The 16,914-nt window shown below is 34.8% G+C and overlaps 1 protein-coding gene across 2 annotated transcripts in view; it reads right to left on the bottom strand.

Moving 5' to 3' along the window:
* Positions 1 to 239: 239 nt before the first annotated feature.
* Positions 240 to 16,914, bottom strand: part of LOC145255735 (selenoprotein N-like) — a 369,827-nt gene continuing 353,152 nt past the window's right edge. For both annotated transcript variants that reach the window (XM_080114352.1, XM_080114354.1), the window contains 2 exons: positions 12,387 to 12,553; positions 240 to 1,079 (listed from right to left, as the gene is read on the bottom strand). In XM_080114352.1, coding sequence (XP_079970478.1) covers positions 1,004 to 1,079; positions 12,387 to 12,553 — 243 coding nt within the window. In that variant the 3' untranslated portion in view covers positions 240 to 1,003. The remainder of the gene's footprint in view (positions 1,080 to 12,386; positions 12,554 to 16,914) is intronic.

Below are 16,914 nucleotides of genomic sequence, written 5' to 3'. Positions count from 1 at the left end.
TTTTCAAAATAATGTAAGATATGACTTCATTAGTGAATTTCTACAATGAACCCAAGTTATTGCCAAAAGTGTGACTTTTGATCTTGACCTAGATTTCACCAAATTAAATTAGCTCAAAGTTAAACCATGACCAATATTTTTTACCAAATTTGGTGATAATTTATCAAGCAATGTGGATGCAAGGCCATATACAAACAAACTTTATAACAAATTTGATTAAATAGATAACCTCTTTGGTAGAAGTAATCAAAAATGTTTATTGTAATATTTCTTGAGGTAACAATCCTAAGCAAAGGTGAGAATCGAAACATATTTAAACATTTTGTTTTGAATGATAATAAATTAAACAAATTGTGATAATGCCTATTAAAAATATGAGATAACAAACAATTTAAAATATTTTTCAAAATGTTTAAAAATTGAAACATGGCAAAGTTGAAATCATTTGTTAATATTAAATATAGCACCAAGCTGAACACATTATTGGATTTCTGTTTATGTAAGTAGTGAAACTTGTAATAAATGCGAGTTTCTTTATGAAAAGAATTGTAGTTGATGATTAAAATTTTCAGGACAAACAATATAGATTTTTTATTGTCTGGATTTTTATCATGAAAAACAATAATCATTGTTTCCATTGTTTTTTTTAACTATTGCTAAAGATCACATATCTTTATCTTTCAAGCGTTTTTTTTTTCAAATTCCCAGAAAATTAGTAAGTATATATTTCTTTAGTTAAAAAATATTTAAAGGAAATAATATTGCAAGTATGAAAAAAGTCTCCAATTGATTATTGATTTTCTTTGAAAAATTAGTCAAACAGATTAACAAAGAACTTTTCCCACTATTTTGGACTGAGCAATTACTCAAGCCAAATTGAAATAACTTCAAAATCTATATAAAATAAAATAATGCAGCCTCCCTTAATAATAATGATGAATATCACAGTGATCCGAGATGGTCTCCCACCACCATATTTAAAATATTTTGGATAAGCAGAGTTTTAAAGGTAGCCAGAACTCTTTTGAATTCCTTTCTCCAAAAATTGTTGGTAGTTTAGGCTTGATGGATGAAAGAATCTGAAAAAGAAATCAGGTTCTGTTAACAATGAATGCAGAACAAAATGTTATTTATTCAAACATTATTTGAAGAAAATGTATTCTTTCCTTTGTATGCAAATTTCTGTCCACTTTATTCTGGCTTGTTGGGAATGTCATTATTACATAATGGCTCTGTATTTTAGAGGGCATTAAAATAGAAGAAATACATTTACTACATTTATTAACAGCTAATAACATATGAAACATAAACAGTATTACATAAATGATATACATAGTCTTATGGTGATGATGTTACGTTATTCGATAGAACAAATGAGGATGACTGTTGTGTTGTAAGGATGAAAATAAAAAATGAAACAATATTTTAGGAAATCAATTCGAAGAGATTTTCTCGTGTGAAAAAAAGTTTAGCTTTTTCATCCATTCCAAAGTGTTGTTTACATGAAAAATATGCAATTAAATTTAAGCAATCTTTGTGATGTGAATAAAAATGCCATAAAAGATAAAGTGATTTTGATAGAGATAATAAAAAAAATCGGTCAGAGTTGGTTGTTGTAGTGTAACTAGTCACAGGGGCAAACAAGTGTCACACAAGAGGTTTTCTAGTAGCAAGGAATAAGACAGCAACCAATTTTTTAATGTTGATAAAAAAATTGAGAGATAAACATTTCTTTTGTGTTTTATTGACCACCTGAGAACACAAATAATCTTATTTCATTATCAACTCCTGTTTTACATGTTAGCATATCAAGCCCTTCCTCATCACTTCCTCCCATGTTTTGCTTGATCTTCATCCATGTGCTGACCCTGCTACCCCAGTTGTTCTATATCTATTAACACAAGAATTCCCATCCATTCTTTTAACATAGCCATAGTATCAAAGAATCTCGAACAGGAAAAACAACAATCACAGCAACAAATATATTGGGACAAAAAGAATCCCTTATCAACATATTAGTTGGTGCTACACAGAGAAATTATACACTCCAGGTGTTAAATAATTACAAAAAATCATTTTCAGTTGTTATGCAATATTACAGTGGTTATCATGATGTAGTGATACATATCCATGTTGAAAATTATCATCTTAGTAATAAATAGAATTGTTATTTGTCTCTACTTTCTTTGTTGTTGATTTGCTAAATTGAAAAACTTCCTGCATTAACAGAGTACAAGCTTATTTTTTTTAATATAGAATATTAAATTGAATGTGTGTATCGACACCAAGTTATATTTGTTTACTATGAAATTGAATTAGTTGATAATCTCTGCTATACTAATCAAGAAATGCTCAGCTAAGCTAGCCCCCATACTTTCCACACTTTACAACAAATGCCTTGCTGAATCTTGCTTCCTAACAGCTGGAAGATGGCATCTGTAGTACCAGTGTACAAGAATTCTGGTGAAAGGATTGACCCTTTCAATTATCGACCCATCAGTCTCCTCTTCCTCTCTGCTAAAATCTTTGAGACCTTAAAAGCTAATCTTCTCTCTGATAAACAGTACGGATTAAGGCAATGCCATTCTACTGCAGATATTTTAAGTCCTCTCTGAGCACATATGCCATGCACTGGATAAAGCGGGGGAAGCCAAGGTTGTAGCCCTCAATATATCCAAGTCTGGCACAAAATTAAAAAAAAAAAAATTCTTTGTTTCTTTTTCTCTCTTAGTTTCCCCTCTCTGTCCTGCTCTAAGCAAGTCTGATGACCTAGTCCACAAACTCCAAAATTCCATCATGACAAGTTTCAAGAAAAAATACACAATTAAACCCGGATCTTCAACTTCCAATGTAGATCCTCCACTACCATGTCTCCTTCTCCAACATCAGGAGTCTACGTTCTAACCTTCCAGAGGTTGAAGCCCGATTACAGGAGACTAAACCAGACTTTTTATTTTTAAGCGAAACTGGCATTGGACAGACTATTTCCCTAAATGAGTTCGTAATTAAGGGATACTCTAACCTAACTTCCAAATCTGACCCCCAAGATCGCCATGGGCATAGAATATGTGCCTTATATTAAAGATGGCTTTCCATGTGGTAGAGACATCTCCAGAGAAGACCTTATATGTGCTTCTGGGTTGCACTTGCTTACACTACTGCATTTATATTTACTCTCTATCGCCCCCCCCCCTAACGGCGGAGTTACTATCTTTAAAAGTATATCTGAGAAAATAGACCAAGTTCTAAGCTTATCCTTCAGCTAACATTCACGTATGTGGAGACTTCAATGTTCACAATGTGGAATGGTTGACCCACTCAAACAAGACTGCCGATGATGAGGGGAGGTTCTGTAATGATTTCTCTATTGCTTATGATCTCACTCAGATTGTTGACAAACTCACCCGTGTACCCGAAAATGACGGCCAGTATGCGAGTCTCCTAGACCTTTTTCTCACAACTTGCCCTGAACTATGTTCAGTTTCTGTTCTGTCTCCTCTTGGATCTTCCGACCATTCAGTTGTATCAATTAAGATAAAAATGAAATGTAATAAGTCCTCAGACGTACCTCACCATCGTACAGTATATCGATACACTATGGCTGACTGGGATAGCTTCCATATATTTATATCGGATCTACCTCAGCATTCCATGTTTAAAAATTACCTGACAGAATGGTTACTTGTAGGTATAGGCCGTTTCATACCCTCGAAAAAGTTCCAGCAAAAACCTACCAGCCAGCCATGGTTTCCTCCAGAATGTGCTGCTGCTATTGCACACAGAAATCACTTTTTCCACTGCTTCCAACATAATAGATGTATGGAAACTAAAGCCGCTTTCAAGACTGCCAGCAACCATTGTAAGAAAGTAATAAAGAACGCAAGAGAGTTATAATATGCTCAGTCCGTCAAGTCCAAAGTAGCTGAGCAGCAGCTTGGTTCCCACCAGTTTTGGCAAATAGCAAACAGAATCCTGAAGAGAAGCATGTGCTTTATCCTAACTATCATCAATGGACCTGAGTTAATCTCGTTAGCATCAGACAAAGCCAAACTCTTTGCCAAGAACTTTGCAGCTAATTCTACCCTTTGCAACCAAGGCCGCCAACCCCCAATATTTCCTCCTGTATCAGAAAACACGTTATGTGATATACAAATATCTACATGATGTTGCGAAGCTAATCAAAAACCTTGACTCCAGTAAAGCAACCGGCCCTGACAGTATTCCAATTATAGTACTCAAAAAACTTCAACCTGAACTAGCGCCCATACTTACAAAACTGTTTAAACATTGTCTTAGGGAGAATTGCTTCCCATCACCCTGGAAAATCTAATCAGTATGCCCTGTATTTAAGAATTCAGGTGATCGTTCATCCCCCTCTCAGTACAGGCCAATAAGTCTCCTGTGCGTCATGAGTAAGTTGCTGGAATCTGTGTTAAATAGAGAAGTAATCAACCATCTCAGCAAAAATAACCTTCTTAGTGACACACAATATGGTTTCCATTCTGCTAGATCTACAGCAGATGTGCTTACAGTTATATCTCACAGGATTAGCAAATCTCTCGACAGAAACAACCTTTCTAGGGCAATTGCTCTTGACATATCAAAGGCCTTTGATAGGGTATGGCATAAAGGTTTACTTCACAAGATCTCCAGTTATGGTATAGCTGGAAATGTCTTCTCAATTATTAAATCATTTCTCTCTGATAGGTTAAAAAATTAGAAGCTCACAGTATCAATGCTGGAGTCCCTCAGGGGTCCATCCTGGGCCTAACTCTTTTTCTGATCTATATTAATGATCTTCCAAATCACATCCTTACATCATTTGTAGACATTTATGCTGATGACACTACCATCTCTGGTAGCACATCTAAGACAGTAAACAACCAAGTTCTCTCCGATTCTCTCTCCTCTGATCTTGATCACATCGTACAATGGGGAAAGGAGTGGCTGGTTACTTTTAATGCATCTAAAACCAAGCTTCTATCTTTACATCATCAATGCTCTGATCCCCATCTGGCATTAATTAAAATGAATGGCTCTTGTCTTGGGGAGGCCTCAAGTTTTGACAAGCTTCTGGGCTTCAACTTTATTCCTGATCTTAAATGGAATACGTACATCAAATCTGTTGCCAAGGCCGCTGGAAAAATGGTGGGATCCTTCTATCGATCTAGTAGATATCTCACTGCTGATGCATTTCTCTATCTATATAAGAGCCAGGTACGTTCAAGGATGGAATACTGTTGCCACATCTGGGCAGGAGCTGCTAGAAAGGATTTAAATCCTGTCTTGATAGGGTTCAAAATAGACTTTGTAGCCTGGTGGGACATGTCCTTTTCTCTTCGCTGCAACCTCTATCTCACAGAAGAGATGTTGCGAGTTTGTCTCTGCTTTATCGTTATTTTCATGGAAAGTGTTTGACTGAGCTTCAATCTATGGTCCCCCCTTGCCAAACTTTGACAAGAAACACTCGTCTAGCTGAAAACACTATCAATAATTCCCCTCATTCTTTATCTGTGCCTAAACCTAAACGTAGATTCCATGATCAAAGCTTCTTTCTTAGAACTGCATGCCTGTAGAATTCTTCTGTTTTCCTGCTTTCCAGCTGTCTACAATATGGTTGCCTTTAAGTCCAATGTGAACAAGTTTCTGATGAGCCATTCCACTTAAGTTAACAAATTTATCGAACTTCCATTACTATCGATTACTATATTGTCCTTTTGACTACTGTACACTCTTTAACCCTTATACTTGAGTGGCCGCTCGGCCTTGATAAGTGGTGACACCTATGTAAAAAAAAAGGGCTGCTAACGAAAATTAAATTGTATAGTATAACTGGACGTATCTCCTATATAATAAAATGACTGCAGAAATTCCCCTCTGTATCAATGTATCGTAGGTTTGCATCAACAGATGCCACATATAAATTGATAACATCTATCTTATGTAGCTTTTAAACATATTCAACTGTGATGATAAATTGCTACAATGCATCCAACAAGCAACACTATCACAATCGCAACATCTCCAGAGGAAGGAGTTCCTATTTTTCTCTCTCAATATTAACTGCTCCCACTGCTACCAGTTGACACCGGGACCACTTCTAAATTTTTCTACTATACTGGGATAGCACTGCCATTAACTAGTTATTAGATACATAGACATAACATATTCTTTGCAATTACCGTTTCAGAAATAATAACATCTCCCTTACCATAGTCTGCTCCTTCTGATTGGCTGAGCTCTGGAAATTCTCCAATTCTTTATTTGATTCTTCACTACATAAATGAATGGTTACTGAATTTTAAACATGGCGTCATTGACATACATATTATTTATTTTTTTCAACAACTATTTCTTCTATATTATTTAATTTACAACTTTCTGTTTTTTTGTTGTTGCATTATTGCGACACAGAAATTCATTACATTCTACATTATCAACCATACGTAAAAAATGTTTTTTCTTTACTCACTCCCTATATTCATCCCTCCCCTCTCTCTTTCTCTATCACTGCGAGTTTTTCTCTTATATGTGATTTGTGTCTGTGTGTTCACTTCTCCATTTGGCTTGCTAAAATAGATTGTTAAAAATGAAACAAAATATTCAGCTACGTTTTTACATTCCGCATTTAATTACATATTCACAGTTTAAACAAAAAATAATATCGATTACGTTTGTTTTGATCATGTGACATGTACCATAAAATTTCTCTCTCTTGCTCAATCTCAATCGACTATGTTTGAATTACTCAAATTCTTGAACTGAGTAATTTTTTGACTATTTATTTATTTATTCTCGGACTGTTATCCTCACAAATATTTTCTTAGTTTCTTCATTTACTGGAATTCTTGAGATTAGTAAGTTGTATATTTATTAATAAGTTGTATATTTATTAGTAAGTTGTATATATATGTTAAAACCTCATGGACGCCATCTTGGATCTCTTTTCGTCCCTATTGCTTAGACTCGAACTTTATTTTTTCGATTTCTGAATTTCAATATAATACTGAGGAGGAACCAAAATGTTTATGAACATTATCATTATTTAAATTATTTTTTTTTATTTATTGCGGACTATTATTCTTATCTTTATTAGTTGTTGTTTCACAACGTTTCGGCCAACTATTCCTCTGGCCTTCGTCAGGTGATAACCACGATGGATAGGAACTTTGAATCTCCTAACTGCATTCTCAGCAATCACTGCCATCCGTAGTTGTTGTCGTCTCCCCATGTTTTGGCCAAGTAAGCCTCTGGCCGGCTTTGGGTAGGATTGAAAACGCTATCTTCATCTGGAACCGTAGAGATTCAACGTCTCTATCAACTGCGCCACAGTGAGACGACAACAACCACAGATGGCAGTGATTGCTGAGAATGCAGTTAGGAGATTCAAAGTTCCCATCCGTCGCGATTACCACCTGACGAAGGCCAGAGGAATAGTTGGCCGAAACGTTGTGAAACAACAACTAATAAAGATGAGAATAATAGTCTGCAATAAATAAATATAAATAATACTCATCTCAATAATGAATTCCAATTAAAATAAAACTCATCTCAATAATGAATTCCAATTAAAAATGAAATATTTCCTGTCAAAAAATAGATGCGAAAATAAGTATATTTTTTTATAATGAAAAAGAAAAACCCCAGTTTACCAAACTATTCCTGTGGGGAAATTAGGAATGGCCTACCTTTTAAATGCCCTTGTGTCTGTCTTTCCCCCTATTCCTGCACTAACTGCTCAGCACTGCTGCCATCAAACAGGGGAATTAACTTGGGGTCAAATCCTGCCGACATGCCAGAATAGCTTGTTGTAAGGAGTGTATCCCAAATAATATGTTTCTTTTTCTCTCTTCCACACGTCTCAATGTGCCAATGTGTTTCAAAATGTCTGCTGCAAAGCAAAGCACTGGTACAACGCAAAGCAATGTGTCCCCAAAAAATCCTCCCCAACTCCTCCAAGCGACCTGCTTTATGGAACCTGGCACACCTAATTTGCATGCATGTAGTGCGACTTTGCGAGATTGTTCAAGAACATCCAAGATTGTGTGTGTTAAAACCTCATGGATGCCATCTTGGGTCTCTTTTCGTCCCAACCCACAAGAACGTTTGAAAGGTAGGCTGTTCCTATTTTCCCCACAATTTCCTTCTAATAAAAAATATACATTTTATCTTTTGTTTTTGTTTGTTTTCCATTTAAACAAACTGAGCCACTGCAATGCGTGGCCAGGTTCAGCTAGTACTAAATAAAATCAGATCTTCTTAGACAAAAGAACCATCCAGGTTATCATTGATGGACATACATTCAAATAGCATAACAATAATGATCGATTCTTGGACTACTGATATTCATAAACGACCTCCTTGGTAATATTGTGTCTGAGATGGTCACATTTGCTGATGATACAAAGCTATATAACATGCACGAGGGAAAGAATGGATGTACACAAATCTAAGAATGGCAAAATCCTTAGAAAATGACCTCCAGACCATAAATGGATGGCAACATTTAATGTGAGTAAGACTAAGCTGCTTTAACAATTACAAGAATCCTGTTGGAATGAAGCAAAAGATGCATTTCAAGTAGTTAGAAAATGATCTTTGCATTTACATAAAATCTTCAGGAGGAAACATCTTTATAGCTATTGTTTCCTTTGATGATATCATTCTGGCAAGCAAGTGTCTGACACATATTCAAGAATTCATTAAAATAATACCAAAAAGTTTTAACATCAAGGATATGGGCGAACTAAATCACTTCTTGGGTGTGAAAATTACTTATCCTGATTCAGGGAAAATATGGACCGGACAACCAGCATACACAGCAGAAGTTTTGAAAAAAAACTTCTAAATGGAAAATTTAAAACCCACATCAACTCCAATTGATGCTGGAGCAAGATTAACCAAAGCCACTAAAGAAAGCTAGCTGGTTAACCAAAAGTTGTATCAATCAGCAGTTGGAAATCTACAATGAAGACACAGCCTATGCTGTTGGAAATGTTGCAAGATTTAGTTCTCAACCTACAATGAAACATTGGAGATCTGTAAACATATCCTTTGTTACTTAAATGGTACACAGATATATGGCTTACTATATGACAAGAAGAAAGCAACCAAGCTCCTAGGGTACTCAGATACAGACTGACCTGGTGATCTAAGATGATCAGAGATCAACCTCAGAGTACGTGTTCAAATTATGTGGAGTGGCTGTCAGTAAAAAGTAAGAAACAAAACTGTGTTACTGTATCGACAGTTGACGCAGAATACATGGCATTGACAAGTGCGGCACAGGAGGCAGTATGGATGCAATATCTTCAAGATGATTTCAAAGGAAGTGACGCTCATCTATGAGAACAATCAGTCAACTATATGTATGAAAAAAAATCCACAATATCATGGAAGAGCCAAACATGTTGACACATATAAGTATAAAGTGGAAAGCAAAGCTATCCAACTGGAGTACTGTCAGAGTTAGAACAGGAGAGTTGATGTACTAACAAAGGCACTCATAAGCACAAAATTGTGAGGCTCATAAATATTGAGTGACGGAAAACTGGCACAATAATTCTAACAGATCGTGGATGAGTGACACAATAAGAGTGAAGTGAGTTATTAGAAGTTATATTCCTTGTAATTTTGATATTTTTCTCTTTTTCACAACATGTAAAGTTGATCACACATTTCTTGCGTGTTATTGAAAAGACTTTTCCAACGTCTTTCATTTTTCTTTTCTTTGATCATCAACATCCATAAAGTCTATACAAGGTATGTAATTATTTTAACTTTATTGACTTTATAATTAGCCAACATAAACAACATGTGTTCAGTCATGATTATAATTAAACTCTGCATCATTTTTGGAGCATGTTAAGGATAAAAGTATGTTAAGGATAAAAACTGGTTTGAGTAAACTGACTGGTAAGATAACAGATGCTTTTTAATCCATATGCCATATATTTAAACGTTTTATTTAACTGAATTTTTTTTTTAGTCAAAAATGTTAAATCTAAGATAGCATTTAAAATATTTAAGACAGTGAAAAGATATGTCGATTTTGGAATAAATTTTATAATATTAAATTCTTGAAAACCATACTATTATTATTATTAGAATAGGTAGACGAGTATAAAATTAGATAAAACTGGTAAACAGCACATTTTTAAGAACCTACTTTCTTTCTAGTTAATAGGATTTTGTTACAAAAATTTACCTATTTAAAAATTTAATGAATTGATGATTTTAAAAATGTAAAATTTCACCCTGATATGCGTTGCCCAGTGATTCACTTTTAATTTCATTTTAGATTCCACAAATCACTTTCTCTCAAATTTCCCTATGGGGACAGAAGCCACACTTGATAATCTGGAAATCACCCCCCCCCTCTCATGCCCGTTCTAAAAAACCACAAAAACACTTAGACACATCCAAGACGTGTGGGCCTGAACTCATTAAGAAATGCGCAGCTGGGCTTGCTTCTGTACTTTTCAAACTCTACAACAAATGCCTTACTTAATCTTTCTTAATCTTGCTTAATCTTGCTTTCTTGATAGCTGAAAAATTATCTCTGTGGTGCCAGTGTACAAGGATTCTTGTGAGAGGACTGACTCAGTTATTGCCCTATGGGTCTGTTCTTCCTCTTTGCAAAACTCTTTGAATTATTAATCAATCAAACCATCCTCTCTCTGACCAACAGTATAGATTTAAGCAAGCAAAATTGCAGATATTTTTAATAGTCATCTCTAATTTCATATACCATACACTAGATGAGGCAGGGGAATATAGGGCAATAGCTCTTGATACATCCAAAGTCTTTGATAAGGTCTAGTATGAAGAGCTCTTATTGACGATTAAATCATAACTGAACAAATACTAAATATAATTAGATTCTTCTAAGACAAGAGGAAATTCCAGGTTGTCGTTGATGGATATATATCCAAACAGCATGATATTAATGATATTAATCTGCTTCAGGGGTCAATCCTTGAACTTTTATTATTCCTGATAATCACAAACAATCTCACTGACAAAATTGTGTCTGAGATGGGTACATTTTTGCTGATGATACCAATGGATGCATACATATCTAAAGCAATGACAGAATCCTTAGAAATTGAACCCATTCCACTATGGACCTCTAGTTCATAATGGAATGGGGCTTGATTGGTAATATTTAATGCTACTAAGATTAAGCTCCTTTCTGTTAACAATTACAAAAAGCCATTCGTTACCATCAACAGCCATGACTAATAACACCCTACCTGAGCTCATCCTTCAAACTTAACATTCACAGGCGACATTAATTTTTACAAATACATTGAGAACATTGCAAAGTTGTTTCCTTCTATCGTGCTAGAAAATCACTCACACTTAAGAGTATACTATAGTAGTACTACCACATTTGGACTGGTACATCCACTATTAGTCTCTCTCACTTAGATAGGGTTCAAAAAAGAGTTTCTAATCTAGTACGTCCTGCACTATCAACTATGCTCAAACCTCTCTTGCACGGCCACAATGTTGCATTTTGTGCCCGTTTTCTATTTTAATGGAATGTGCTCTAATAAACTCATTGCACTTGTACCTTCTGAATGTAAATACTCCTGATAAGTAAAATCCCACTTAGATACCAAAAATCCTTCTACTCTAATAGCTTTTTCGCTCAGACTACTAGACTTTGGAGTTCCCTTCCTGCTTCCCTGACTGTATTGACATGCAGATGTTTAAATGTAATGTAAATGGACATCTCACTCCTCTCTTTGCATAGTCCCCTGTAAACATGGTCACAAATAGTAGCCCTTTATGTCCAAGTAGCAATATGCTTAGTTTGGGATGAGTAAAAAAATAAACTTTGGAAAAAAAATTATTTTATTTATTTAAGTATTAATACTTTTTAAACTAATAGTTACTATATATTTTTTTCAAAACCAGAAAAGCCATTTAAAAAGTTTCAAGTCTGTCTTAGATTGTGAGAATCCTTAATTGACTCAACTATAAATTGAACCAATTAAGCATTCTCACAATCTAAGACAGACTTAAAACTTTTTAAATATTTTTCAGTTTTTCAAGAAAAAATAATTACCTGTTACCTTTAATTTTAAATAATTCTTTTTAAAATTAAGATCAACATTAGAATTAGGGTTGAACCTTTATTACCATCTGTTTTATTTTTTTCCATTATTAGAAAAATGGCTGATGTATATAAGTTTATATGTATAGATGTAAGCCTAAAAATTTGAATTTTTATTTAAAAAATCAATTATTCATTTTACTGTTTTATGACTAAGTATTGATCTATCAGAAAGATAGGAAACTTTTATCATGAAATATTTCCTATAAAATATAAATATGCAATCTTAAAAAAACAAAAAACTAAACAAAGAAAAGCTTACCCTGATTCAAAGACTCCTGGATTCATATCAAGCAATTCATTTGCATTAATCTTTGTTACAATTGTACCATTTGGCAACTGTATCATCATCATGACAGGAAAGCTGTAGTTATCAAGAGAAATCTTAGCCAATTCTGCAACCTCAGGACATGGATCATTTTTTAACTCCTGAAATTGAAAAAAAATGTTATTCCTAATTTATAATCTTAACAAATAATTTACTGTATTTTTTGTGAACAATATGCATTTTTTCCTGTTTTCACTAAATAATTGCATTTATGGGGTGCTTGCAATAAGTTCCCAGACTTTTTTTTCGCATGGCAACTTTCATTGATAATACACACGTCCCCTTCAAAGTAATCTCCTCTGGCTGCAATGCATTTCCAACAAGAGAAGGTGCTATAGAAATCCTCTTGAACCTCATCACAGCCACTTTCATCTTCTCAATTTTCTCATAATGATAGTCTCTGAGGTCTTCCTTGAGCTTAGGGAATAACCGAAAGTCACAGGGAGCAAGGTCTGGACTATAGGGAGGGTAAGTGACTGTCTTTGATGCCCATTTTGGTCAAATAGTCTGTGACATGCATGGAGTTGTGACTAGTGCATTGTCCTGCTGGAAATGCCACTGATCCGATTTGAAGAGTGCTGGCAGAATCTCTTCCTGAACCTTAAAACCTCGATAGTTTTTTTCTTATTGACTGTTAAGTGCATGTAGATCATATGAGCATGAAGATCATATGAGCATGTAGATCATATGTGCATGTAGATCATATAAGCATGTAGATCATATGAGCATGTAGATCATATGAGCATGTAGATCATATGTGTATGTAGATCATATGAGCATGTAGATCATATGTGCATGTAGATCATATGAGCATGTAGATCATAGGAGCATGTAGATCATATGAGCATGTAGATCATATGTGTATGTAGATCATATGAGCATGTAGATCATATGTGCATGTAGATCATATGTGCATGTAGATCATATGAGCATGTAGATCATATGTGTATGTAGATCATATGAGAATGTAGATCATATGTGCATGTAGATCATAGGAGCATGTAGATCATATGACTATGTAGATCATATGTGCATGTAGATAATATGAGCATGTAGATCATATGTGCATGTAGATCATATGAGCATGTAGATCATATGAGCATGTAGATCATATGTGCACGTAGATCATATGAGCATGTAGATCATATGAGCATGTAGATCATATGAGCATGTAGATCATATGTGCATGTAGATCATATGTGCATGTAGATCATATGTGCATGTAGATCATATGAGCATGTAGATCATATGAGCATGTAGATCATATGTGCATGTAGATCATATGTGCATGTAGATCATATGAGCATGTAGATCATATGAGCATGTAGATCATATGAGCATGTAGATCATATGAGCATGTAGATCATATGAGCATGTAGATCATATGTGCATGTAGATCATATGAGCATGTAGATCATATGAGCATGTAGATCATATGAGCATGTAGATCATATGAGCATGTAGATCATATGAGCATGTAGATCATATGTGCATGTAGATCATATGAGCATGTAGATCATATGAGCATGTAGATCATATGAGCATGTAGATCATATGAGCATGTAGATCATATGAGCATGTAGATCATATGAGCATGTAGATCATATGTGCATGTAGATCATATGAGCATGTAGATCATATGAGCATGTAGATCATATGAGCATGTAGATCATATGAGCATGTAGATCATATGAGCATGTAGATCATATGAGCATGTAGATCATATGTGCATGTAGATCATATGAGCATGTAGATAATATGAGCATGTAGATCATATGAGCATGTAGATCATATGAGCATGTAGATCATATGAGCATGTAGATCATATGTGCATGTAGATCATATGAGCATGTAGATCATATGAGCATGTAGATCATATGAGCATGTAGATCATATGAGCATGTAGATCATATGAGCATGTAGATCATATGAGCATGTAGATCATATGTGCATGTAGATCATATGAGCATGTAGATCATATGAGCATGTAGATCATATGAGCATGTAGATCATATGAGCATGTAGATCATATGAGCATGTAGATCATATGAGCATGTAGATCATATGAGCATGTAGATCATATGAGCATGTAGATCATATGAGCATGTAGATCATATGAGCATGTAGATCATATGTGCATGTAGATCATATGTGCATGTAGATCATATGTGCATGTAGATCATATGAGCATGTAGATCATATGAGCATGTAGATCATATGAGCATGTAGATCATATGTGCATGTAGATCATATGAGCATGTAGATCATATGAGCATGTAGATCATATGAGCATGTAGATCATATGTGCATGTAGATCATATAAGCATGTAGATCATATGTGCATGTAGATCATATGTGCATGTAGATCATATGTGCATGTAGATCATATGTGCATGTAGATCACATGTGCATGTAGATCATATGAGAATGTAGATCATATGAGCATGTAGATCATATGTGCATGTAGATCATATGTGCATGTAGATCATATGTGCATGTAGATCATATGTGCATGTAGATAATAGGAGCATGTAGATCATATGTGCATGTAGATCATATGAGCATGTAGATCATATGAGCATGTAGATCATATGTGCATGTAGATCATATGAGCATGTAGATCATATGTGCATGTAGATCATATGAGCATGTAGATCATATGTGCATGTAGATAATAGGAGCATTTAGATCATATGAGCATGTAGATCATATGAGCATGTAGATCATATGTGCATGTAGATCATATGAGCATGAAGATCATATGAGCATGTAGATCATATGTGCATGTAGATCATATGAGCATGTAGATCATAGAAGCATGTAGATCATATGTGCATGTAGATCATATGTGCATGTAGATCATATGAGCATGTAGATCATATGTGCATCTAGATCAATGAGCATGTAGATCATATGAGCATGTAGATCATATGTGCATGTAGATCATATGAGCATGTAGATCATATGTGCATGTAGATCATATGAGCATGTAGATCATATGAGCATGTAGATCATATGTGCATGTAGATCATATGAGCATGTAGATCATATGAGCATGTAGATCATATGTGCATGTAGATCATATGAGCATGTAGATGATATGAGCATGTAGATCATATGTGCATGTAGATCATATGAGCATGTAGATCATATGAGCATGTAGATCATATGAGCATGTAGAACATATGAGCATGTAGATCATATGTGCATGTAGATCATATGAGCATGTAGATCATATGAGCATGTAGATCATATGTGCATGTAGATCATATGAGCATGTAGATCATATGAGCATGTAGATCATATGAGCATGTAGAACATATGAGCATGTAGATCATATGTGCATGTAGATCATATGAGCATGTAGATCATATGAGCATGTAGATCATATGAGCATGTAGATCATATGAGCATGTAGATCATATGACCATGTAGATCATATAAGCATGTAGATCATATGAGCATGTAGATCGTATGAGCATGTAGATCATAGTACCATGTAGATCATATGAGCATGTAGATCATATGAGCATGTAGATCATATGTGCATGTAGATCATATGTGCATGTAGATCATATGAGCATGTAGATCATATGTGCATGTAGATCATATGAGCATGTAGATCATATGAGCATGTAGATCATATGTGCATGTAGATCATAGGTGCATGTAGATCATATGTGCATGTAGATCATATGAGCATGTAGATCATATGTGCATGTAGATCATATGAGCATGTAGATCATATGTGCATCTAGATCAATGAGCATGTAGATCATATGAGCATGTAGATCGTATGTGCATGTAGCTCATAGGAGCATGTAGATCATATGTGCATGTAGATCATAGGAGCATGTAGATCATATGAGCATGTAGATCATATGAGCATGTAGATCATATGTGCATGTAGATCATATGAGCATGTAGATCATATGAGCATGTAGATCATATGTGCATGTAGATCATATGAGCATGTAGATCATATGAGCATGTAGATCATATGAGCATGTAGATCATATGAGCATGTAGATCATATGTGCATGTAGATCATATGAGCATGTAGATCATATGTGCATGTAGATCATATGAGCATGTAGATCATATGTACATGTAGATAATAGGAGCATGTAGATCATATGAGCATGTAGATCATATGAGCATGTAGATCATATGTGCATGTAGATCATATGAGCATGAAGATCATATGAGCATGTAGATCATATGTGCATGTAGGTCATATGAGCATGTAGATCATAGAAGCATGTAGATCATATGTGCATGTAGATCATATGTGCATGTAGATCATATGAGCATGTAGATCATATGTGCATCTAGATCAATGAGCATGTAGATCATATGAGCATGTAGATCATATGTGCATGTAGATCATATGAGCATGTAGATCATATGTGCATGTATATCATATGAGCATGTAGATCATATGAGCATGTAGATCATATGT

This window comes from Euprymna scolopes, chromosome 31 (genome assembly GCF_053919585.1).
Source record: "Euprymna scolopes isolate OS-2025 chromosome 31, ASM5391958v1, whole genome shotgun sequence".
Classification (NCBI taxonomy): Eukaryota; Metazoa; Mollusca; class Cephalopoda; order Sepiida; family Sepiolidae; genus Euprymna; species Euprymna scolopes.
The sequence above is the reverse complement of the archived record's forward strand: the minus strand, read 5'-3'. Positions and strand labels throughout refer to the sequence as shown.